This window comes from Candoia aspera, chromosome 8 (assembly GCF_035149785.1).
Source record: "Candoia aspera isolate rCanAsp1 chromosome 8, rCanAsp1.hap2, whole genome shotgun sequence".
In the NCBI taxonomy this organism is placed as follows: Eukaryota; Metazoa; Chordata; class Lepidosauria; order Squamata; family Boidae; genus Candoia; species Candoia aspera.
This window is the reverse complement of record NC_086160.1, coordinates 35,687,315-35,712,686: the sequence shown is the minus strand read 5'-3', so window position 1 is coordinate 35,712,686 and position 25,372 is coordinate 35,687,315. Positions and strand designations below refer to the sequence as shown.

The window sequence follows — 25,372 nt, the reverse complement described above, 5'->3', positions numbered from 1 at the left end:
ACCATTATACTCACACCCTCAATGCAATTAATTTTTTACACAATTAACAGAGCAAATTGGACTGTTCTCTTATTCAAGTGAGATTTTATATCTTTTGTGCCTACAATGTGATCCTAACAAATGTTATAAGCATTATTTCTTTAAAATGTGTTGCAGTTGTGCAAGTCAGCATTTACAATAGCTCTGAAGCTTCTTAAGATAAAGATGAATGTCTTCATATCAACTGAAGTAACCATTATTCATACCCAGTTCCTAGTCTTCTCTGGATTATTTTAGTGTCTCAGAAATTTAGCGTCTCAGAAATACCTATTTGTAGTTGATCAATGGCTTCTATAACTTCTTTAACAAATGTTATGTAAAATCCAAGCAGCTTTGAATAAGAAATCTTAGCCTTTCAGTGTTTAGCTTTCTAACTTAGCCCTTCTGAAAAGTCTCTATCCTTTTTTTTTTTTTTGGTGCTCTATATACCTGCCCATTTAAACTTCCTATGTGTTGCTCCTGGAGAGTAGGCCTGTACTTAAGACACTGCCTGGAATTTGGTCTGTGTTTCCTGGAGCTCCTGAAAGATTATTCTGTAAGGATCATATTGAAGATTTCCATTGATGAAAAATAAAGATTTGGGCATTGCTTCTGAGACTAGCTCCAGTTCATTGTTCTGAGATACAATTAAAAAAACAACAACATGCAAAGGATGATTACTTTCTGAAACACTAGAATATACTGAATTCTTGCCAAAGCTTCAGAGCACACTGGCAAATGTTATGAAGTCTTTCCAAATAGAATACAACTGTTTTTAATTAAAATATTAATGTCTGATTACTCAACATATTAAACAATCGTTTGTAAGTAGAAACACTTTGAATATGACCCAAAGAATCACAAACATAAGGAAAATAGCTGTTAGCACTCTTCCACAAATGCTTAGACAAAAAAAAATAATTAAAATTATATTACAGAAAGTTTCTATAACAGATTCCTCTCAAACTGCAATTGCACAAGGGAAATGTTTAGGTCCTTTCTCACAGAATTCTCTAGTATGAGGGGTAAAATAATTCTTAATATGAGCATAAGGGCATATATTTGCAATATACTATATTTAGGCTTATGGCCTCTGGCTGATTTTTAAAAATATACTGATGCAACGTAGTAATTTCATTTAACAGAGACTTGTACCATAAAATCCTAAGTAGTTCTACTTGGTATTAAGTGTAATCAATTATCTTGCTATATATACATTTACATATACATATGACCCATAGCTGAGTCAGGGTATTAAGGGAAAGTGAAAACTACTCCAAATTTTTTAAGGTACTTAAAAATGTATTATTACATGCCTGTAACATATATGATCTTTGTAACAAAAGCTCTCTACAACATTTGCATACTTTTATCAAAACTTACTCATCAATAGCTTCAGATGTTATATGGAAATAACAAGTACCTTACAAATCAAGCATGCTACTGACAATATTACATGTCAATGTATACAAGCATATATAATACATATTTTTAACATTTTTAGAAACTTTAAGTAAAGATACTATAGCAATTATATCCAACTTGTGTTTGTTACAACTCACATGAAAATTAATGTGCGGTGGGGGAGAGAAAGCTTACGATTTCAAGTCATATTGGGCACATTCTCCAAATGGTAAGCAAAGTCCAAAAGAGGAAAAGAGGTGAACAGTGACTTTTCCAGCTCCTCTCACTCTGAAAAGCTATGCCTGGAGGTCATGCTACCCAGAAGCAAGATTCATTCAGTGTTGTATGATAGGCCACACTCACAAACAAAAATAAGGAACATTTTGCCGCTATATGTAAAAGCCATGTCCACTCATACCCGAAGCCATTTTTATTTCAGCTGAAAAGCATACTGTATGCTGTTTCAGAAATGTATTCTATATCCTCTCCAATGTATTACATTCACTTTGTTTTTAAACTTTTGTAAATGAGAATGTAAAAATGGAAGAGACAAACATCAAGTCATTTTTAAAAGGCTGTTTCATTAAAATTTTAATGTGGATTCCAATATGGGATAGGCAAAAATAAATCCATGACTCAAACAGAATGATGTACATCCAACATATGAGACTGCAGTTCAGTCTTCCTTTTTTAGGGGAATGAAATTTATTGCATTACACCTTGACAAAGCAGCACATTGTATTAAGGACATTAATCATTACTACAATGGCTTTTGTTTTCCATTGACATTTTAACTATTCAGAATCCCAGGACAGAGTACTAAATAAGTTTTTAAAAAATCATCAAAATTTCAAACATTACTTCTCTATCAAAGGCAGAAGGAAAAGAGCACTACCTTCTGTCCACACAGAAAGACATGCAAACATTTGATGATTACAGTCAACAGCGCTCTACTACTATTTAATGTACTCTGATTTCTTCAGACATGTGTAACAGCTGCAGCTGGTTTTCTAGGATCAGAGAAAGGATAAACTCTTGGAGGAAAGAAATATAGAATATAAAAACTGCAAACTGAAGCAATGACTTTAGCAGTGTTTCGGCTCGGTAACAAAGAGTCAGGATTATGGCACATCAATGCAGGTTTGGTCTCATTAAAATCGTTTTCTCTTGATGATTTCAGGTTTCCAGCTAACAGGATGAGTTTCTTCAGTCTGGAGAAATTAAAGGGAAAAAAAGAGAGAGTTCTAGCCCAATTCTAACTTTGCACATGCTACAATTACACGTTTCCTAAGACTGGCTCTAGTGAATTTCTGAATGAAATCCCAAATGATCTGTCAGCTTAGATTACTTTGGTCTTTCTTACTTAGAACAGTAACTTGCACTAACTTCTCAATTAACCCCTAGCTGAGGAGGAACTTGGTGCCATATCCTTGGTATCAATATTCTCCATTTCTTTGTCTTTTAATGAGAATAGAAAGATACTAATGGTATGGAAACACAAAGGACACAAATGGGTTTATTTCCTGCTTCATGCCAAGTTACCCATGATTAAAAGTTTTGGGGAGGATCTAAGAGGCCCCACTGAAATCCTTCACATAAACTACAGTATCAGGCTAGAAACATAAGAATGACAACTGTTTTTAAAAGCTAGTGTTCTATTTTACTATTTCCATTGATCAGAAATTTTGCTAAACAGTCCAAGAGTGATTTCTTGCCACTTGTAAACTACCAGAATTTCACCAGTTTGCTTGTTTCTATGTCTCTTCCTTTATACATCACTACGTGCTGCCATACTAAATGGAAGTAGGGTTGAAATCTCATACAAATTTAGTTGGGAGTAAATCCACAAAACTAAGTTGAAGTACATATTTACTTTCTTCGAGTAAATATGTAAAACTGAGTAAAATTGAGTAAATACATAAATATGTAAAATTGTTCTATAAGGGTAGCTCACTGCTTTTAAAGCAACCATAACTACACATTTTGTTAGCCAAACTGAATATCTGACCACATTAAGTGTTCTCACAGTTACTCTACTGAAATTGAAGAACAGAATGCAAAAGCATTTTATTTTATTTTATTCTGGAAAGTTTCCACCAAGCACCTGAACTCAATTTATAAACTCTCATTTTTTAAAATAATTTTTTCCACTCACATAAGATGTTGTTTGCTGCTGAGACATGCTTGCTAACCTTATTTAATAAACACTTTAGCCATAAGCATCTTTTTGAGATTATTTCAGAATATGTGTACTCATTGTATCTTTAACCTAGTTTTATGCTGTAAAATATACTGCACTGGATACCAGTTTGCTTCCGGGTCCAATTCAAGGTGTTGGTTATCACCTTTAAAGTCCTACATGGCATGGGGCTAGGCTACCTGAGGGACTGTCTCAACCCCGTAACATCGGCCCGTCCCACCCAGTCATGCAGAGAGGGCATGCTACAGATCCTGTCGGCAAGGGAGTTCCACTTGGCAGGGTCCAGGAGGTGGGCCTTCTCTGAGTGGCACCCACCCTTTGGAACATTCTGCTCCCAGAGGTGAGGAAGGCCCCTTTGCTCCCGACCTTCTGGAAGGATTTGAAGACCTGCTTCTGCTGCCTCACCTGGGACGGGAAGGTCAATAGCTCTTCCTGTGGGTGGCTGGTGTCGTAGAGTTCTCCCTATCGAATGTAATCTCCGCCACTTGGATTTTATATTTATATTTATTATTTTATTGTCTGGTTCTTTGTTAGCTAATTTATATATGGATGGTTTTAAATTGTTAATTGTATTGTAAACTGCCCAGAGTCCCCCTTTCTGGGAGGAAATGGGCAGTGATAGAAATTTGAACAATAGATAGATAGATAGATAGATAGATAGATAGATAGATAGATAGATAGATAGATAGATAGATAAGATAGACAGATAGACAGATTTCACTTTCATACCGCAGAATCATCTTCTTTGTAGACTTTTATAGTTTTATCGGCTTCAGCTGTAAGAAGTCTGCTTTCAGATTGGTCAAATGCACAAGCAAATATTCCAGATTCACTGTCCAAAGAGCCAGGCTGTACAGCTGCATGCACCCTCTGGAAGTTGTACCCAGTTCTCCAATCCCAAAGGTGCATTGTACCATTATCAGCTGAAAATAAAACATTGCCATATTCATTCAAAATTACAATCCAAGTATACAGTACAGTTATGCCAAAGACTGACTACATGTGTCATAATACAGATCTATTTGCATCCACACAATTCACTTCTACATAACAGGATTAACAATCCATTTCTATGCCCCTCTGAGTTCATCAGGATTGACTTCTAGGAACATCAATATAATTAAACATTACAAGCAGCTCTACCGAGACATACTATTTTGTTTTCCTGTAGCTTATACCAATACTGTGTATGAGGAAATAATGCTTGCTACCTGCAGTTAATGTATTATTGATAGTCTCCCAGTCTGGGCCATTCCCATTTACTGAGCTACATACATGCAAGTGAGAATGATGGTTATTATAGCCAATCATAACTCTAGGGTCCTGACCGAAGGAGGCTGATTAGGAAGCCCGGGGGTGGGGGGTGGGGAAACTCCCCTGAACTCCTCTTCTGAAATACTGGCACCAGGTAGAGACCTTTTATATTATCTGTGTTTCTTTTCTCAGACTTAAACCTGCTTTAACATTTTATCCTGGTATACATTTTTATATGGGCTTGAATTTGTTTTCATTGAAAGCTTCCCCAAGAACATGGTTATATGATATATATTGTTTTAAATACAAAAATATTTTTTAAAAAAATAAAAATATAACTAATCATTGGGTACTTATTTTTCATTAGTAAAGCATTTTAATTATTCAGTCCCAAAAGAACCAAACATAAAATGCTATAAATCTGTTTGTTAAAGCAGTTTAAAGTGACCAGCAGTTGAAAAATGGAATTACTACCCTGCTTTGTTGAAATAAGTCTGTATTGCAGTTTTTATGAAGAAATTAAAAAGCTGGCATGATGCACTACCCCTGGTGGAGAGCTGCATAGCACAGCTGTCAGATTTGGGGAGGCTCAGCTCCTTGCCCAGATCAGATTTTAGCAAGTACCAGAATTTGAAGTAAATATATTCACTGGTTGCATTTGTGCACAGAAAGCCTTACAGGAGAGAAGATGCTCACAACATGGGCAAGGACATTTTAAAGCAGAAGCAGGGAACCTGTGGACTTCCAGGGTCACTGAACTCAGCATGGTTAATGGTTAGACATGATGGGAACTATAGTCTAACATCATCTGGATGGTCACAGTTCAGCTTCCCTAAAATTAAGGGCCAAAATCAATTGGAAACCATATTAAGTCCTTCCAGCACTGATGCTCTATGTGTATGGGTTCATGCTAATCACTGTCAGCCAGTAAGTTCTAAATAATCAGAGTTTTAGAAAAGCATGCAAAAGGCAGTCCTGTATCAAGAGTCTTATAGTGCATAGTAGCAAAACAGGATTTGCTTTTCAAACCACATGTACAATTCTAATTTACCTCCAGAAACCAGGACTCCATCTGAATTCACAGACAACGTATTGATAATAGCACTATGGCCAGAAAGGTTTTGGATGAAATTTCCATCAGGGAATTTCCACTGTTTAATGTTATCTGGAGACCCAGATGCAAATGTGTACCTGTAAGAAAATGTATATTAAGACCTTAGTAACTATTGGTTGTCTAGTTAATCAGACTACAGTATTTCATTATTGGTTTTTCAAGATACCAGGTTTATTACAGTTTCAACAGTTAAAAAATATTTCCTCTAAATTATTTCCTGTGATAGAGAAACTTTGGCTTTCCAGATGTTATTGAATTACAACTTCCAGTGAACTCAGCCAGCATTATTCATGGTAAGGTAAGGTATGTGGGACCTGAAATTCAGCACCAACTGGAAAGCCAAAATTCTTCACCTGCTAATGTAAGCTTATCTGAAAACAAAGTAACTGGCTAATGAGAGGATGGGATGTCAAATATTATTAAATCAGAAATGGCATGTTATACATGCATAAAATAGGAATGAAATTTTATGCATGTATATTTTATATAGTATAAATGGTAGGTGGGATATTACGCATACACAGAAACATATAGCATACAGACAGATTTTGTCATTGTATCTTTAGACAATTAAACCAAAGATCATTAAATCAACCGTTTACTGTATGGGAATAATCCACCAAAGTAGTTTCAAAACTACTTCCCACCCCACCCCCAAATAAATAGTTCTGTTTGGTGAGCAGAATATTAGAAGGTATTTTTCTGTAATCTTACAAGCCACAGTGAGTTGATTCACATGTGCTAAGTCTAAATAAAACAAATCACATTATGGCTTAGCTTGATGTGCAAATCTAACCACTCTCAGTCTTACTTACTATGGGGTAAAATGGGAGCAAAGACCGCAGAATGTATCCTACCTTCATCTCTATAGAAAAATGAACTATTTAAATCTAAGAGTAAACACAAAGCTCTTCCCCACTGATTGCAGTGAAACAGAATCTAAGTAAGCACGTACAAGATTGCAGCTTTAATCTTGTAAACTTTAATCTTGTTACACTGTATACAGTGCCAACTTTTGCACACAAGCCCTCTGGGTTTGATGAAGGAAAATTTCAGGCAGTGATCAAAGGCCCATAAGGTCATGTGAGGTAGGAATAATATGAGTTACAACAACTGGAGCAAATTAAACCTATTACTGCCCTAAATAGGCAGTACAGTATTGAGTTCATGACTGGTAGTCTGACTTACCTATACTAAAAATGATATATTTAGTTTTTAAAAAGCATGTTTTAAAAAACATGGAAAATCTTACTGTCTTGGATGCAGGACAACTGCTCTAACTGATTTCTTGTGATTTGTTAAAGTGACCCGTGTTTTTCCTGCTACCAAGTCCCAGAGACGTATGGTGGTATCATGACTTCCTGTAGTGATGAAATGGATTTAAGAAGTAATACAGATAAAAACTTTGACCACATTTTGTTAGTCTTTCATGTTTCTGTTTCTCCTGCACTTGACAATCTTCCAGATGCTTTGAGTCTTATTAAGATAAGAAAGGTGCCAGAAATAGTGGTATTACTTCTGGCACTCTGCTACATGCAACAGTAATATACTGTAGAGATCATACAGCTTGCTGCCAACAATTATGACATTGGAAGGCACTACCCTCTCTATTCTACCATAGCTCCAGGGAAAGTGCCAGGAGCCACAGCTGGAACTGCTGCAAAGATATATATAGAGAGAGGGGGGGAGGGGGAGAGGTATTATAGTTTATTTATGTGCCTTATTTGTATAGCCAAAGCAGTAAAGTGCTGATTTTCTGAAAGACTTTCTCCTCCTTTGCAAGATAGCTTTACAAAACTTAACAAATCTAATTGCCTGTTGCATAATAAGTACTAACTACAATCCATAACAACTCTGAAAAGCATTAATGGTTCTCACACTCTATTTTTTAAAGGAATTGTGGGCATGAAACAAATTTTTCTACTTTCTATTTATACCAAGAGCTTCTCAATTACATGCAGAATTATTTAAAATATTTTTCATTGTTTGAATACTACTACAAATGTATAACTAGAACATAGCAAATGGAAGCTAGCACTTTATAAAACCACAAGCACCTGTGTGCAAGTTGGCTACAGCACTGACTTACTGAATCATGTTCCACTTTAGCAAGCAGCATTCATCATACCTGTGATAATCTGTGGCTCTGCTGCTTGGCACTTCACTGTTGCCACAGCGTTTGTGTGTCCTGACAATGTATGCACACTAGCTTTTGTCCTTACATCCCAAATCTAATAAGATCACAAATTTGAACAATTAAGTACAATGATACAAAGATTATGAACAATCTTTATCAAACAAACATTACCATTTGTATATAATTATGAGCTTATCACTCAGGATTCTGCTGACCTTAGTGTCACTTATGAAGTCCCATATACAGTAAGGACAATATTTGTGTAGGAAAATAGTAGGATCACACAAGCACTTCCTCCACTGGCATTGACATGCCATTGGAAGGGACAGAGCTGAAACTGTTCAGCTTTTGTTTGCTGAACAAACAAAGGGGTAAAATGTGGGAGGGGTAAAATGTGGGATTATAACAGTTTGCCCCCTAGGGACTTGTCTCTCTTATTTCTACACTCCTCCCTTAAACCAGAAAAGTATTAAATTGTATTCCCCAAATTTGGTCATTTTGCAAAAGTATTTCAATGGCACAATCCTGGGATGCTGGGGCTGCAAATGCATGGACTACAGATAATTCGCCTTCTAGCTTTAAATATATTTCTTATTTGACCGAAGAGAATTAGTAGAACCTGAAGTTTTTGAAAAGGGAGTATAAATAGCAAATGACAAAAAAATGGGAGAAACAAGTTTTTTAAAAATTATAAATATTTCTGCTTCACTTACACGTGCAGTTGAATCTCTGCTACATGTTACAAGCACATCTATTGTTGGGTGCAAATCCAAACCATACACAGCACTTAGGTGGCCATGATAATGCCTAATAACCTGGAATGAACATATTTCAATCAGTACTGAATGTTCCAGATCATTACATTGTTGAAAGATTCCAACTGCTGCTAGTTTACTTAATTACCTTATTATATTCAAGATCCCAGCATTTCACCTGTTTATCTTCCCCACATGAGAAAAGGTAAGGACTTCTTCCACTCACTATTACACCTCGAACTGTACTAATATGTCCTGTTAACGATAGTTTTAATTTGCCACTTGCAAGGTCCCAAATCTGTAATGAGAAAAATACATATTTAATGGTCTTTGAACCCACATCAAAGCCTGTTAATTTAACTGAGCAACATCTCAAAGATCTTACCAGACTACAAAATACATCCCTTCATGATAGTAGACAGACTGAAAAATTAGTTTTCTATACTAATCCCAGTTTTGGAGTAGCAATATAATCAAACAATTTGGGCTATAGACAAAGATAGGAGATAATAAAATATACCAAAGTGGATATTACTGAAGTGCTATTATGAAGTATATTACTGAAGTAATATAAAAAGTACTGGACCACAATTAAGTTAGTATCTCACCTTTATAGTCCTGTCAGCAGATCCAGTAACAAACCACTGATTTCCTGGTTCAACCGCAATACATCTCACCCATCCCAAGTGTCCACTGATAACCTGCAAAAGTTACAGGATAGTTAATCAGATTGGAGATAAATATCAACCCTCACAGCTTAAAGCCATTAGATAACAAAGAGTTTGCTTGGTCATTTGGCTTCAAATCTACCAGTAACTGCACTGTTACCAATTTTCAGTGAATAATGATTAGGGGGCTCCAAAAAAAATTGCAAAACCTATGGGCTGCAGGTTGCCCAGCCCTGCACTAAATTATGATGATCATTATGTACAAATCCAGCCATGATCAAGAATTCTTAGTCTTTGTAATTTCAAATTTTATTAGAAAAAATATTTCAGTTGCTACCTTCTGGGGCAAATTCCTTTGCAGCAGCCTTTCTCTATACAATCTATAGAGCTAGATTAAAAGGGTCAGTATTATGTTAGTTATACTTCAGACATATTTTGGAGCTGATTTTTTAAGTTCCATCTTCTTAAATTCCCTCCTTTATGGCATAAAGATAAATTGTCCATATCTTTCTTCAATTTTCAAATGAACTCGTGCTACTACTGGACCAAGACAGGATACAAAAAAATATTATTTAACCTTGACCCCTTCAATAAACTTCAATCTGTCCTTGCCAGATGGAAATGACAAGCTATGAATAATAAAAGCAGAATGTTGTTAGTTTATTCGTAAATGCTTCCAACTTACCGGAAGGACATTGAAGTAGGAGTGATAGTAACTGAACTCAAGGTCTGAATAGGCTTATTCTTCTAATAACCTCAACATATGGTTTAGTATTCCCATCCAAACTACTCCAACATATAACAAACTATTTATCTAGCAGTATATACTTCTAACCTATTTACTACTTACTCTGTATAGCTTCCATGGTGGATGCCACTGTGGTTTTGGCATTGTTGGGGCCTTTTTTGCCATTAATGCAGAATTTTTATTCCCACCAGCTTCCATCATAGCCTTTAAATTGAACAAACACAACATCATATATTTTTCTTCACTGAACTACTTTCACATGAGTATATAATGTAATTCTGTCACAAAATTCCATGCTCCTTCTAGCTCATTAGAAGACTAGAATCTAATCTGGTTAACTTACATCAGAGGTTTCCTATTAATGAAACTTACCATAGTCAAACCTGGAGGCTGTGAACGTTCAGGAATTCCAGCATGTCTATATATATCACCTATGCCAGCAGCAGTTCTATTTGATTCCATTCTGAAAAGAGAGGGGAAAAAGTGATGTGGGTTTACCTCCTAAAGAATTAACAGACTGTTGACTTTGTATATAACTGACAATATGCCTAGTCAAGAAAACCTGTGGAATATCATCATGCTAATGTAGAAAGAACAAACGTGTTCAGATCACAATCCAGCTAAACTAGTAATAAATAGCAACATTTGAATCGTGACTATTAGATTCCTCGGTATTTAATGAGCCTTAGGTTTAACTGATTTTCACTATTGTCCTGCATTATTGTTTAGTTTATATCTGTGCTTATTATGGTACCAAAGGAAGAAACACATCATAGGTAAACATTCATTGAGGCAAGTATGGTTTATAATCTATGTTGCCAGTAGAAGAGTGAATGTCCAAAAGGATCGCTGGATAAAAATTAAAAGGTGCTATTGCGGTCCCATTCATAAGACCATCCACGCTGACTGGAAATTGTCTATCCAGTAAGGACAAGCAGAGAGGATATGCTGCAGGTCTTCAAGATATGGCCACCTTCTTCTGGAATAGCTGGATGGCTCCTTCTCTGGTAATATTCAGAAAGGTACTAAAATACTGCTCTTCTATAGAGACTTCGAGGAATAAATTTATACTGTACTGTGGTTAAATTACCCAGTGAATGATTTATTTGATCTTGTGATAGATTATTCTGGTTTTTTTTAATAGCAGATAGTTGTACCATAATCTGCCCAGAGACATTAGCACACATGCCTAAGTAAGCAAATTGTACACATCCTACTTGTGTGCCTTCTTGGCTGGCCACTGTGGAAAAAGAAAGCTGGACCAGACAGCTCTGTCCTGGTATGGCTCCTCCTCTTCCTTTTTAAGGTTTATTCCAAGATTAATTAGTATTAATCCACCAATAATATAGCGACAAGCTGAAGTTAACTGTCAGGTCATTTATGCTGCAATTTATTCAGATTTTTAAGGTTGCCTAACTCAACAGTAATTCTAAGCACACGTACTTAGAGATATGAATACATTAAATGGAAATTATTACTGAGTAGATGCGTGTTAGGATTGCATTGCTCATGGCTTGTGTCCTCGCTCATACAGAAATCTTTAGACACTACATAAACTAGCTTTCATCAAAAGATCCTTTTGGCACTCAAAAGCCATCAGGGATAGAAAAGATATCTACTTACATGCTGCTTATGCTATGCTACCTTTAATTTAAGTCCCTATTTTATTTTTTAAATTAAATTATCAATAGTATAAGTAATGTCTTTTTGAAAAATTACAAAGAACATAATAAAAGGAGCATACTATTATGAGGTGAATAGCCTCATGTGGCGCAGAGTGGCAGGCAGCAGTACTGCAACTGAAACTCTCCCCACGACCTGAGTTTGATCCCAGCGGAAGCTGGATTCTCTCTTGGGTAGCTGGCTCAGGTTGGCTCAGCCTACCATCCTTCTGAGGTCGGTAAAATGAGTGCCCAGCTTGCTGGGGAAGGTGACGACTGGGGAAGGCAATGGCAAACCGCCCTGCTATAGTCTGCCGAGAAAACGTCGTGAAAGCGGCATCCCCCCAAAGGGTCAGACTTTACTTGGTGATTGCACAGGGGACCTTTCACCTTCCACCTTCACCATTATGAGTCAAAAAAATACCACTTTGTATCATTGAGTTCTAGACTGTGTTTCCCAATGTAATCTGAAATGCCATTTTGCTTCCTTAGCTAATTATTAAATAAAATATAATTACTTGGATTGAGAAGGAGGCAGTGCCACAGCTAAAGATTGAGCTGCTGATTCACTAGGCATCCTCTGGATTTTAGTGTCGGCAGTCAAAGCCACTCCTTGTTTAAAAAAAAAGGAAGAGAATATACTCAAGTAAGAAAAATAAAATATTAACAATGTTAACAATTATATTCTTATTTATGTTATGAATTATATACCACTTTTCATTTTGTAATACATAATTAAAATAATACCAGCTTAATTAAAATCACAAATAAATAATAGAAATAGAATGTGAGCTAAACAATAAACATTTTAAACAATAAAGGAACAATTATTACTTCAGCAAGCAATTATGTAGCCAGGGAAATCAGGGGAATACATAGGTCAAGTCTTTAACGGATAACAGGTGCTCCATACTGGAAGGCTTCCCACTTCAATTATCTTTCTATTTAATAAATTATGAATGTTTTTAATTCACTGCAGTCTCCCTCTCTTTCTTTCTCTCTCTCTCTCTGTATGGCTAATGCTGTCACACAGATATTTCAACTGCTTAGTTTTATTAATGCTCAGTAAAAGTAATCAGGTTTTTAAATTTTAAGAAGTCCAGTTTCATAATAGTTTTGAAACAGGTTAAAACATTAATTTTGTATTGTACAGATTAAACAGGAGCTTGAAAATTCAGTGACTGAAGCAGACATTAAAAACTAAAATCAGATTAAAGGAATCTTCATTTTGTAAAGTATATAACACATGTATCTGAATAAGATTTTTGAAGTTAGATAAAAAGAGAGAGAACATCTAAGAAAATTTAAGAATATAAATCTCTTGTGAACAAAAAAAATATAATATTCCTAGTTAAAATAATGAATTTGAAAAATAAAGTATTTCGAATCCTGCTAAATATCTTGATTCAAAATATTCCAAACAAGAAGTATTTCTGTTTTATTTGTCTCAATGTCTTAGTAATAGCACAACCTTTCTATCTAAGAATGGGTGAATTCTTCCATTAGGTTGCTGAGGAACTAGAAAGAATATAGAGAAGAGCAGCAAGATGGTGAGGAGCTTAGAGGTTAAATCTTACAAATGGTTAAAAAACTGGGTATGTTTAGCCTAAAGAAGAGAAGGCTAATGGGAGACCCAATAGTAGTCTTCCAATATGTGCAAGAGCTGTCACAGGAAGACAATGTGGATTTATTCTACACCTGACGGTAGGACAAAAACCAATGGGTATTTGGTTTGAATGTTTGCAGAGAGAGATCCAAACTCAAGGAATTTTCTTCCTGTGACAGCTATTAAGCAGTGGAACAGCCTGCCTCCTGGAATCATAAGTGCTCCATCACTGGTGGTTTGCAAATAAAGTCTGGGCAACCATTTGTCTGGGATGGTTTAAGAGACTGGGCAGAGTTGGACTAGAAGACCCTCAGTTCCTTTCTAATCCTATGATTATAAATATGCTGATATTTCTAAACATGTCAAGATATACTCACCATAGACCAGCATTTAAACTATTACACATGAGAACAGATGATAGCATAAATATCACCAAAAGCAGTAAATATTATTTGTACAACTCCCTCATAAAAGATGCATTCAAACTGCTTCCAAACCAATTTTTGCATCAAATGCTCCATCTTATTATACAATGCCAATAGCTCATTTTCCTTAAGATTCTGTCTAGAATACCACAGAATTTCACCCAAACTTAGTTGTGCTTGTCCAAAGGTTTACTCACCAGGTCCAGGAGGATACGGATGTGTTCCTGTTATCAAATAATCATTATCTTCTCCTAAACAGTAAGAGATTTACTTGATTTATAGAAGAGTCATTAAAAAAAATCACGTGAATGATTTTACAACCCCTATCATATGATTCCTAAACGGCAACTATCATTTGAATTTCCATTAAAGAATTAATGCAGAAAAATCGTGCAACATATATCTATATATCTATATATATGACGAAATTAAGGACTACATCATAACTAAAAGCTATACAAGCAGAAAAACATTTTAAAACTATTTGAATCATTCTTATTTGCACCTGTTTTGTCCAAATCTATATTCTTTATATTTTGAAATGGAGAACAGCTTTTCTACCACTGTAACCTTTAGTTTAACCCAAATTATTTTGGGAATGCTCACAATGTAACCTAATACTCTGAATAGTTTGAGATCTATTATTATTACACAACTTAAGCCTCTTGTATAGAGTGAATTACTGTACCAATAAGTGTAACAATATACATACATGGTAAAAAATTAAATATGACATTCCAGTGACATGCTTAAGTCCAGATCTGATAAAGTTAAATAAGTTAAATTCCTTATTCAATTTTAAATTATAAGTATAGACAACTAGCAGAATCCATTGTCACACAAGTGGAAGGTTGTTCATGGAAAAGATTTTCCACTCTGTATTCCACCCAAAATTTCACTGGGGGATACTTTCAATCTGCAAAAGACTTTGAGGGCAAGCAAAGGATTATAGAAGGAAATGGGAATCATTTTTCCCATTATGACCAATAATTTTGATTTTTGTTTCCTTCTTCTATGTTTTGCAGGGGACCTTGACTTTTGTTTAAACTGGCTAGTACTGTCAACTACAATTATGAATGTAAAGCACTATCATTAGTTATGGGACGAATCATAGCAGATCACTGCCTTTGGTTACTTCAGGAATTACCGAAAGTAACAGAAGCCAATGATTAACTATCTCAGTATTAAATGTGTAAATTTACTATTCAATCAATAACACTGACAGAAGAACATCCATTGTCATCATTGTTCTTTTGTCTTGTGCTGTTTTTGTATTGTTGTTTTCAAATGTTCTAACAATTGTAAACTGCCCAGAGCCACTGGGAGTTGGGCAGCATATTCATTTAATAAATTATTATTATTATTTCTGGGAAATTGCCATTTTCACCTACTCAGAATTTCTGGAGTTAGAATTCTATTTTAGGGTTATTAAAAAATGGCAAAGTAATCACAGTAGAATTAAGCAGCCAATTATATTTCTCTTTAAAAACCTTATTTTATCTCATATGGGTGATTATACATGTGTTCTATATTAATCCAGAAAAAACATCCTAATTGATATATATTTACTAGTTGAATGGTTTAAGTATAAATAAAAAACAGACAAAAGCTGCACAAGTCCAGAGGGGAAAAAAAATCCAGAATTCATAGATAGGCAATCTTTGTTAGGATGAAACAAAATATGCCTTTACTTTGGTTGTTTCTTAAAAGAAGAAAAAGAGAAAGAAAGAGAGAGAGAGAGAGAGAGAGAGAGAGAGAGAGAGAGAGAGACTGTCTAACTATAGATTTTGAATATTCATTCCTATTTAGTCATTTTTCAGTATCAATGAAATATATGTAGAAGATTGGATGGTTTGTCAGTACAAGTCATTTACTATCACTTTTGATATGTGCTATAGATAAAAAGTAACAGTAAGATACATGTAAGAGAGCCAGTTTGGTGTAGTGGTTAAGGCACCATGCTAGAAACCAGGAGACCGTGAGTTCTAGTCCTGCCCTAGGCACAAAGCCAGCTGAGTGACCTTGGGCCAGTCACTCTGTCTCAGCCCTTGGAAACAGGCAATGGCAAACCATTTTTCAAATCTTGCCTAGAAAAGTGCAGGGTCTTGTCCAGGCAGTCTCCAGTAGTCAACACTGACTTGAAGGTACCTCCCCAAAGTAAAACTCACAAACTTTTCTAAATTAAATAATCAATAATTTGTTCATTATTTTCACTATTCACTATTTTATTCTATATTGAGCCTATGCAGGGTTTCACATATAATTCCAAAAAGATGCTTCAGAGGAAGACACAGACACAATACTGTCTATAATTCCTTAAAGCAACCACATATTTTCTCCAACATTGCACAGCTGCCTGGGTACTTTGAAGCATCTTTTAAAAATTGAATTCAGAGCATTGCATAGCCCACCAAATATTATTTTCTACTATAACCATAAAATGGAACTTTAGTGTGGTCATAAATTATTAACTATTATTGCATTACTACACATTTGAGCAGTTAGGAAAATGGCATTTATAAATGTCCTTAAGTGTTTCAGTTTTTGAAGAAGCAGCCTATTCAGTATTTTTAATTATACAAAAAGCCAGTCATTCATCACTAGCATGATCAAATCCCCTTCTCTGCTTCCAATTATTAAAAAAGTTAATTTTGTCCTGAATGAATATGAAGACAGAGACTCTTACAGTCTCAAAAGGAAGTATAAAGTTAAATGATATAATTTTAGAAAATGATATTTTTAGTGAAAAAATGTACATGTTCTATATAAATAGGATATAATTTTGCTTCCATTTTAAAAAGGAGAATAAAAAGAGGAAGGGCCTAATGGATCAATTTTTAAAAAGGAAAAGGAAATAACAAATGATGAATTTGAATTTCAAAAAAATTAAGCAATAAGATTAACCTTAAAAATAAAGATAAATTACACATAAGATATTTTAATAGAGGATGTAATGGACAGAATGTTAACATTTGAGCATTCAGAAGAATAAAAAAAGTTATTACCATAATAACAAATAATGGAACATGTGCAAACAAAGGCCTATATATATTTTGAGATAATTTACTGTGTTATATAATTCAAAAATGTGAAGATGTTAAACATATTCTCAAAATATCAGGGATCTAAGAAGCCTTCATATTTGAAATGATACTTCTTCCTTTTAATCAGGCACATGTAGACTTCAGCCTGTAGGGTCTACTTTGCTTTTACTAGAATTTCAAGATCATTGACTGGAGTCAGAAGTAAAATAATTGTTTGAGTGAGTGAACATAAATTCAGGAACAGTCTCTCTCTACCCACAGGAACTCAGCCCAGCTACTTAGGATTAGTAGTAGAACCAAACTCATGTTCTGTAAACAGAAATTAACTCTGGCTGCCCTCCTTTTCCCCAGTTTCCTTTTTCAGAAATTTAGCTTGAAGTTTGGAAACTTTTTAAATTGTTACTATTTTCTACATAACTGGTAGTCAGCTACTATGCCAACGTACTTTAAAATCATCTAGAAATCTATTAGTACATCATGATCTACATTTAATTATCTCTGCTTTAAATCAATGACTCAGGTCAGTGGCAGTCCTTTAGGCAAGTTATATTCTACTCTGTTCCTCAGCCAGAAGGCAACTCTCTTTTTAAAAGTGGGGCACAAATCCAATAAAACAATCCTAACCATCTCTACTCAGAGATGGTTACTATCATCTGATAGTGACCAGATGGTTACTAGAGCTGTTTATTGAGTCCGTAGGTACAGGATTATTAAAGCTGTATCTGTCTATCATTCACCCACACACGCATAGATGTAATTTTCACCATACCTGGATTTTGGAGGTATTGTTTATGTCCGTAGGAATCTACTATACCATGAGAACCCTTCTCTCGAGCACATTCTTTCAATACAGGCATATGTAGCACAGAACCATACTCTGTACGGAGTTTAACTGCCATCTTAACTTTGTGGCTGCATAAGAACACACTTTATTACATCTTTATTTTTTTACATATGTTTTACTATAATAAAACCATACCATAGTAAAGAGATTCATACATTCAGAGGTTCAGGTAATAGGTATGATGCATACATGTGCTGGTAAACAGATTTTTCCAAATTCAGATTTCTGTATTTTCTGAATTCGAATGAAATGCAAAAATCAATTCTATTATTTAGCATAAAATAACCTGATGTTTATTTAACTGCATTCATTAAGGGGATTCATTCCATTTTGCCATGGGTATACAGCTCTGAGCACCAGACTGATTCAAGACTTCAGGATTCAAGCCATGGACAATGCAGTGGCAGCAGCTAAAGTGAGGTAAGGAAAGGAAGACATTGAAAAGATCAGAGGGTGGGCAGTTAGCTGCTGCTGTCCTTGGTTTCAAGTGTGGCATATTCAAAGGGCAAGCCCACTCAGTCTTCAGACAGCTGTCCTTTCCCTACCTTATCTGCTAATGGCCTTGGCTTCAAGAATGGCAAAGGGAAGGTAGGGAAAAGAAAGCATTGGGAAGAAGGTCAGTTAGATATGCTGCATTTGAAGCCACTAGCAGTAGTGCAGGTAGGGAAAGGAAGGTGCTCAAAAGATCAGTGGGTGAGCCAGTGTACAGACCACATGGAGGATGGAAGAGAGAAGCAAGGTACACCAGTCTTACCCTATTCATTATATAAAAATTCCCAGATTTTGATTCAGCTGAAACCCAGAACAACCAAAATGTTTTGTATTTGATTCTGTTGGACCACAACCTACATGGAACAGTTTGGCAGACGTTAAAAAGCACGATGTGTTTGTTTTGGGTTCAAACAAAACATATTTTTTCATTTCATGCATAGTCCTACTTCTTACCTCCTTTCATCTAGTAATACAGGTTTTGCATTGTCAGCTACAAACATATCATGAGTCCTCTTTAAAGACCTGAATACAAGAGTGTGGACAGAGTGCTTCTGTACTTCCTAAAAAAAAGAAAGAAGAGGTTTCAGACATAGCCATAACAATTTAAATAAAGAAAAGGCTGTGAAAACAAAATATGCACTTGCAAGACACAATAATCTCTCTTTATGTGCCAGTGAACAAAGAACGGAAGATGTGATCTCGCTGGGCTTTGAAAAAGAAACCACACAAAACTCTCATACTTTTCCTACCTCCTTCAAAGCTTAACAGAATAGGAGAAATCTCACCTTCAGGTCAGATGGAATCACTAATCACTAAGCAAAATAATCATAACTTTTGCTTTATTTGAAATAAGACAAAAAGTAGTAGTTCCTTCTTGCCCTAAAGAGCAACATGACATAAGAAATCTCCTTTCTCCTATACAATTTATATGAAAGTAAATGTCCCACTATTCATATATCTGCCAATATCCCAAAAGGTATTGAAAATGAGAGATTGTCTTATGTTTGTGTAATATTATGAAGCTGACAGCTAGATACAGGGAATTATCTTCCCATTAGTGATGAGCATGAAAAGCAGGAAGAACAGGAAGACTGCATAAGTAAAAGTCATCTTGCAAAAAGTTTAACACAGTCCACTGTAATTTTTTATCCTTCTGATGGAGCAAGGATGTTATGCTTATCATATAGAATTTATTTTTTAAAGGGTAAAAATCTAAGACACAGAAATATGCCTCTGTGGTTTTACGGTGATAAGAATACGTCTGTGTGTTTGTTCCAGCCAATTAGCTCTGAATGATAGAGATCACTTAAACCTAAAACCATTACAGTATAAATAAGCATTTGGATTGCATATATATAGCCCCCAAATGTTTAACAAATAACATTATTCTGTATCTTGTAATTAATTTTTTCAGTAATAGTCAATTTTCTAAACAGAGCAGCACCATCCTGTCTTACAGCACAGCAGAATAAGAAAAGGAAACCACGGACTCCTTGGAGACCAACTGCTTTTGGCCCTCCGTTACCACCACCACGTGATCAGGCTGTAGAGTTAAAGGAGAGAATGGAATCCTCTCAGTTCTACGGCAAGTTCAGCCATCTCATACTTCCTAAATGGTTTTCCACTAGGCTGTCATAAAAACTGTAATGTTTAGGACTGGCATTCAAAGTTCTTTTAAATCTCTTTCTATGCCCTTTTGATTATAAAGCTGAGGGCAGAGATAACTGCTGATATTTGCAAGCCACTCTGGGAATCCTTTTGGCTAAAAGGCATTCTTTTTCCTCTTCATTGACATGATTTTCTTTCCCTGATTCACAAGTAAAACTGCTATTAAAAGCAGTTTCACAAAAAGTTTAGGATGGATTTGCACATTATTTCACTTTCTGATCGGTATCAGTGGCATCATGTACTTCATTTTATTAGTACCTTAGCTTCCAAAAGCTGTACCATGGCTTTCTTACAAGATGGAGACGGAGCTTAATCAACAACGATTTAGCCTAGCTGTTGAATGAGCCCATTCTGTCTAGTTAATTTATTATTTGTGTCATGCAAAACCTGAACGCTGCAATAATTCACTAAGCTGCAGTTAACCATGAAAAAACATATTAGACAAATTTCCTGAGTTCACATGACACACTGACTCAAACTAATGGAGATCACACAGGATGTGTTTGTGGATGGCCTTTGATGTGACTGATGGGGGACCATGATGCTTGTTTTGCTATACCTCTCAGCTGCCTTCAGTACTACTGACAGAGGTATCTTTCTGGCTAGCTGCAAGGGTTAGGAGTGGGAGACATTGCTTTAAACTGGTATTCCTTCTTCCTGAGCAGCTGGTTCCAGCTGGTGATATCGGGAAGGAGAGGTGAAATTCTCAGGTACTCTGTTGTGGGGTGCCACAGAACTTGATCCTCTCCCCTGCCAGTTAACATCTACATGAAGCCCCTGAGAGAGGTAATAATAATTTATTAAACTTGTATGCTATCTGACTCCCAATGACTCTGGGCAGCTCACAACAACCAAACAAAGAAATTACAATAAAATCAATACAAGATAATAGATGGCAAGCATGACAGATGGTGAAATTCAAGGTGCTGATTGTCACCTTTAAAGCCCTATATGTTTCAGGCCTGGATATCTCCCAGATTGCCTGCTCCCAGTTGATTCTGCCTTCCTGGTAAAATTAGGAAGAGACTAGCCAAGTGTCCCTTGATGAGGGTCTGTCATCTGCAGCAACACTATCATTGAACCTTTCCAGTGACAGCCCACTCCTATGGAATAGTGGCCCCCAGGTTTCTGGACCATTCCTTCCTTGTTAAGTTTTAAAAGAGCTATAAAAATGTGGCTCTTTAGGAAAGCCTTGGGGGATGAATGAAGATTATACTACCCATGAAGTTAGTTGACGAGCACTATTCTTAGTGAATTGTCTTTGTTTTTTTCCCCCACCCCTGTGTAAGTTTGTTGGTTACCTGCTCAAATTTATTTGGTTGGAGCAGCATGCAAGCTAGACTAGAGAAATAAATACTAGGAAAAATGTGCTTGGATAGTTTTTTAGTTCTGTATGTCAGCCACCAAACTTGTATACACACAAATATATTTTTGGTGTTTCTCTCTTGATGCAATGACTACAATGCTGTTTATCTACAACAGAGGTATGAGAGGAAAACATGGGCAATGCTCTCACTATAACCAACCAAAGTGCCACAAAAGCTCCTATCAGCAGTACAAAACTGTTCATCAAATTAGGCATAAGTAGCAGTTGACAGATTATTGTTAAAAAAAAATCAAGACGATGTCCACATCCAGACATAAATAAGAATTTGATTACAGTTCCCAGTTCTTGACAGAGAGCATTTTCATTGTCACACGGGCGAGGCTCATGTCCAACCAGACCTTTTGTAGACGCTTTTGCAGACAGGCGCAAAGATAAACAGATAGAAGGCGAAGACATATAACTGCTCCATTCAGCTGGGAGACAAGAAGAGTCGTAGCCGTATAATAAACCTTTCGATCCTCTCTCGGCAGTATTCGCATAACAAGGCACCCTACTGTTAGGTTCCCACCCAGGCTAGTTCACCGTATTTTGGTTAAAGTGTTGGGCGATCAGAGCCAAAAAGAAGCGGGAAAAAGCGAAGGCCCTTGACTAATTTCCCTTTCTTCCCGAATAAGTTCGCCGTAGCAGCCTCTCCACATCCAAAGGATCAGAAGAAAAGCGTCCTATTTTCTTACCTCCACCATGATGGCAGCTTGCCTCGATAAAGGCACCCGTTACACCAATTTAGCCCCTCAACGCAATCCCTATAAATCCTACACCGGATCCAGGTCCGTTACTAACAGGCGGTTCCGGCACTAGTCACCGCCGCGACGGAAGTGACGTTTTCGCTCGCACCCTGGAGCATGCGTGAACGCTTGCCGTGTTAGCCGCGTCTGACTCGCCGAGCTGATCGCCCTGGGACGCCAGGGGGCGGTGGGAGAATAGTGAGCTTTGAATCCGGGATTCAGGCAGAGGTCTTGGTAGCAGCAGCAGTAAGGAAAGAGCGGCAGATGAGAAGGAGCTGAAACAAATAACGGCGATAACTTTTTATATTAACAAATGTGAGATTTACTCCAAGGCTGATGCACAGAGGAGTGCAGCAGAGCCTTGTTAAATTCGGTTGTTGTTTATTCGTTTAGTCGCTTCCGACTCTTCGTGACTTCATGGACCAGCCCACGCCAGAGCTTCCTGTCAGTCGTCAACACCCCCAGCTCCCCCAGGGACGAGTCCGTCACCTCTAGAATATCATCCATCCATCTTGCCCTTGGTCGGCCCCTCTTCCTTTTGACTTCCACTCTTCCTAGCATCAGCATCTTCTCCAGGGTGTCCTGTCTTCTCATTATGTGGCCAAAGTATTTCAGTTTTGCCTTTAATATCATTCCCTCAAGTGAGCAGTCTGGCTTTATTTCCTGGAGGATGGACTGGTTGGATCTTCTTGCAGTCCAAGGCACTCTCAGAATTTTCCTCCAACACCACAGTTCAAAAGCATCGATCTTCCTTCGCTCAGCCTTCCTTATGGTCTACTACAGGGAACACCATTGCTTTAACTATGCAGGCCTTTGTTGTCAGTGTGATGTCTCTGCTCTTAACTATTTTATCGAGATTTGTCATTGCTCTTCTTCCAAGGATTAAGCGTCTTCTGATTTCCTGACTGCAGTCAGCATCTGCAGTAATCTTTGCGCCTAGGAATACAAAGTCTTTCACTGCTTCTACATTTTCTCCCTCTATGTGCCAGTTATCAATCAAGCTGGTTGCCATAATCTTGGTTTTTTTGAGGTTTAGCTGCAAACCAGCTTTTGCACTTTCTTCTTTCACCTTCATCATAAGGCTCCTCAGTTACTCTTCACTTTCAGCCATCAAAGTGGTATCATCTGCATATCTGAGATTGTTAATGTTTCTTCCAGAGATTTTAACTCCAGCCTTGGATTCCTCAAGGCCAGCTTGTCGCATGATGTGTTCTGCATACAAGTTGAATAGGTAGGGTGAGAGTATACAGCCCTGCCGTACTCCTTTCCCAATCTTAAACCAGTCTGTTGTTCCGTGGTCTGTTCTTACTGTTGCTACTTGGTCGTTATACAGATTCTTCAGGAGGCATACAAGATGACTTGGTATCCCCATACCACTAAGAACTTGCCACAATTTGTTATGGTCCACACAGTCAAAGGCTTTAGAATAGTCAATAAAACAGAAATAGATGTTTTTCTGAAACTCCCTGGCTTTTTCCATTATCCAGCGGATATTGGCAATTTGGTCTCTAGTTCCTCTGCCTTTTCTAAACCCAGCTTGTACATCTGGCAATTCTCGCTCCATGAACTGCTGAAGCCTACCTTGCAGGATCTTGAGCATTACCTTACTGGCATGTGAAATGAGTGCCACTGTTCGATAGTTTGAACATTCTTTAGTGTTTCCCTTTTTTGGTATGGGGATATAAGTTGATTTTTTCCAGTCTGATGGCCATTCTTGTGTTTTCCAAATTTGCTGGCATATAGCATGCATTACCTTGACAGCATCATCTTGCAAGATTTTGAACAGTTCAGCTGGGATGCCGTCGTCTCCTGTTGCCTTGTTATTAGCAATGCTTCTTAAGGCCCACTCAACCTCACTCTTCAGGATGTCTGGCTCTAGCTCACCGACCACACTGTCAAAGCTATCCCCGATATTGTTATCCTTCCTATACAGGTTTTCTGTATATTCTTGCCACCTTTTCTTGATCTCTTCTTCTTCCGTTAGGTCCTTGCCATCTTTGTTTTTGATCATACCCATTTTTGCCTGGAATTTACCTCCAATGTTTCTAATTTTCTGGAAGAGGTCTCTTGTCCTTCCTATTCTATTGTCTTCTTCCACTTCCGCGCATTGCTTGTTTAAAAATAATTCCTTATCTCTTCTGGCTAACCTCTGGAATTTTGCATTTAATTGGGCATATCTCCCCCTATCACTGTTGCCTTTTGCTTTCCTTCTTTCTTGGGCTACTTCTAGTGTCTCAGCAGACAGCCATTTTGCCTTCTTGGTTTTCTCTTTGGGATGTATTTTGTTGCCGCCTCCTGAACAATGCTGCCAACTTCTGTCCAGAGTTCTTCCGGGACCCTATCTACTAAGTCCAGTCCCTTAAATCTATTCTTCACCTCCACTGCATATTCCTTAGGAATATTAGTGAGCTCATATCTAGCTGATCTGTGGGTCTTCCCTAATCTCTTTAGTCTGATCCTAAATTGTGCAAGAAGAAGTTCGTGATCTGAACTACAGTCAGCTCCAGGCCTTGTTTTTACCGACTGTACAGATGTCCGCCACCTTTGGCTGCAAAGGATGTAATCAATCTGATTTCGGTGTTGTCCATCTGGTGAAGTCCATGTATAAAGCCGTCTCTTAGGTTGTTGGAAGAGAGTGTTTGTTATGCAGAGTGAATTGTCTTGGCAAAATTCTATCAGCCTGTGTCCTGCTTCGTTTTGTTCTCCCAGGCCATACTTACCTGTAATTCGAGGTGTCATTTGACTGCCCACCTTAGCATTCCAGTCTCCTGTGATGAAAATAACATCTCTTTTAGGCGTGTTGTCCAGTAGGTGCTGCAGATCCTCATAGAACTGCTCTACTTCAGCTTCTTCAGCATTTGTGGTTGGGGCGTATATTTGGATCACTGTGATGTTAGATGGCTTGCCCTGAATTCGAATTGAGATCATTCTGTCGTTTTTTGGGTTGTATCCAAGCACTGCTTTAGCCACTTTACTATTAATTATGAAGGCTACTCCATTTCTTCTGTGGTCCTCTTGTCCGCAGTAGTAGATCTGGTGGTCATTTGATGTGAAGTGGCCCATTCCAGTCCATTTCAGTTCACTGACGCCCAGAATGTCTATCTTTAATCTTGACATCTCACCAATAACCACATCCAATTTGCCCTGGCTCATAGATCTTACATTCCAGGTTCTGATGGTGTGTTGATCCTTAGAACATCGGATTCGCCGTTCACCACCAGC

General features: G+C 37.1%; 1 protein-coding gene across 1 annotated transcript; it reads right to left on the bottom strand.

The window, feature by feature from the left end:
• Positions 1-1,075: 1,075 nt before the first annotated feature.
• Positions 1,076-22,220, bottom strand: PLRG1 (pleiotropic regulator 1). Its single transcript, XM_063310770.1, has 15 exons — positions 22,100-22,220; positions 18,824-18,930; positions 17,804-17,946; positions 14,188-14,241; positions 12,478-12,571; positions 10,671-10,761; positions 10,401-10,502; positions 9,491-9,583; positions 9,031-9,180; positions 8,841-8,942; positions 8,119-8,221; positions 7,243-7,351; positions 5,928-6,067; positions 4,352-4,545; positions 1,076-2,633 (listed from the first exon to the last, which is right to left on the bottom strand). The coding sequence occupies exons 1-15, from the start codon at positions 22,106-22,108 to the stop codon at positions 2,574-2,576; spliced, it is 1,551 nt and encodes a 516-aa protein (XP_063166840.1). The 5' UTR covers positions 22,109-22,220; the 3' UTR covers positions 1,076-2,573.
• Between the last annotated feature and the right edge of the window lie 3,152 nt (positions 22,221-25,372).

What these genes read in the sequence shown, in the direction of transcription:
- PLRG1 (XM_063310770.1), bottom strand. An exon ending in GTTGTCCTGCATCCAAGACA is followed by an intron (nt 6,068 to 7,242) that starts GTAAGATTTTCC and finishes ATTTTCTTACAG; the next exon opens with GTACACATTTGCATCTGGGT. An exon ending in TGGAGTCCTGGTTTCTGGAG is followed by an intron (nt 4,546 to 5,927) that starts GTAAATTAGAAT and finishes TTTTATTTTCAG; the next exon opens with CTGATAATGGTACAATGCAC.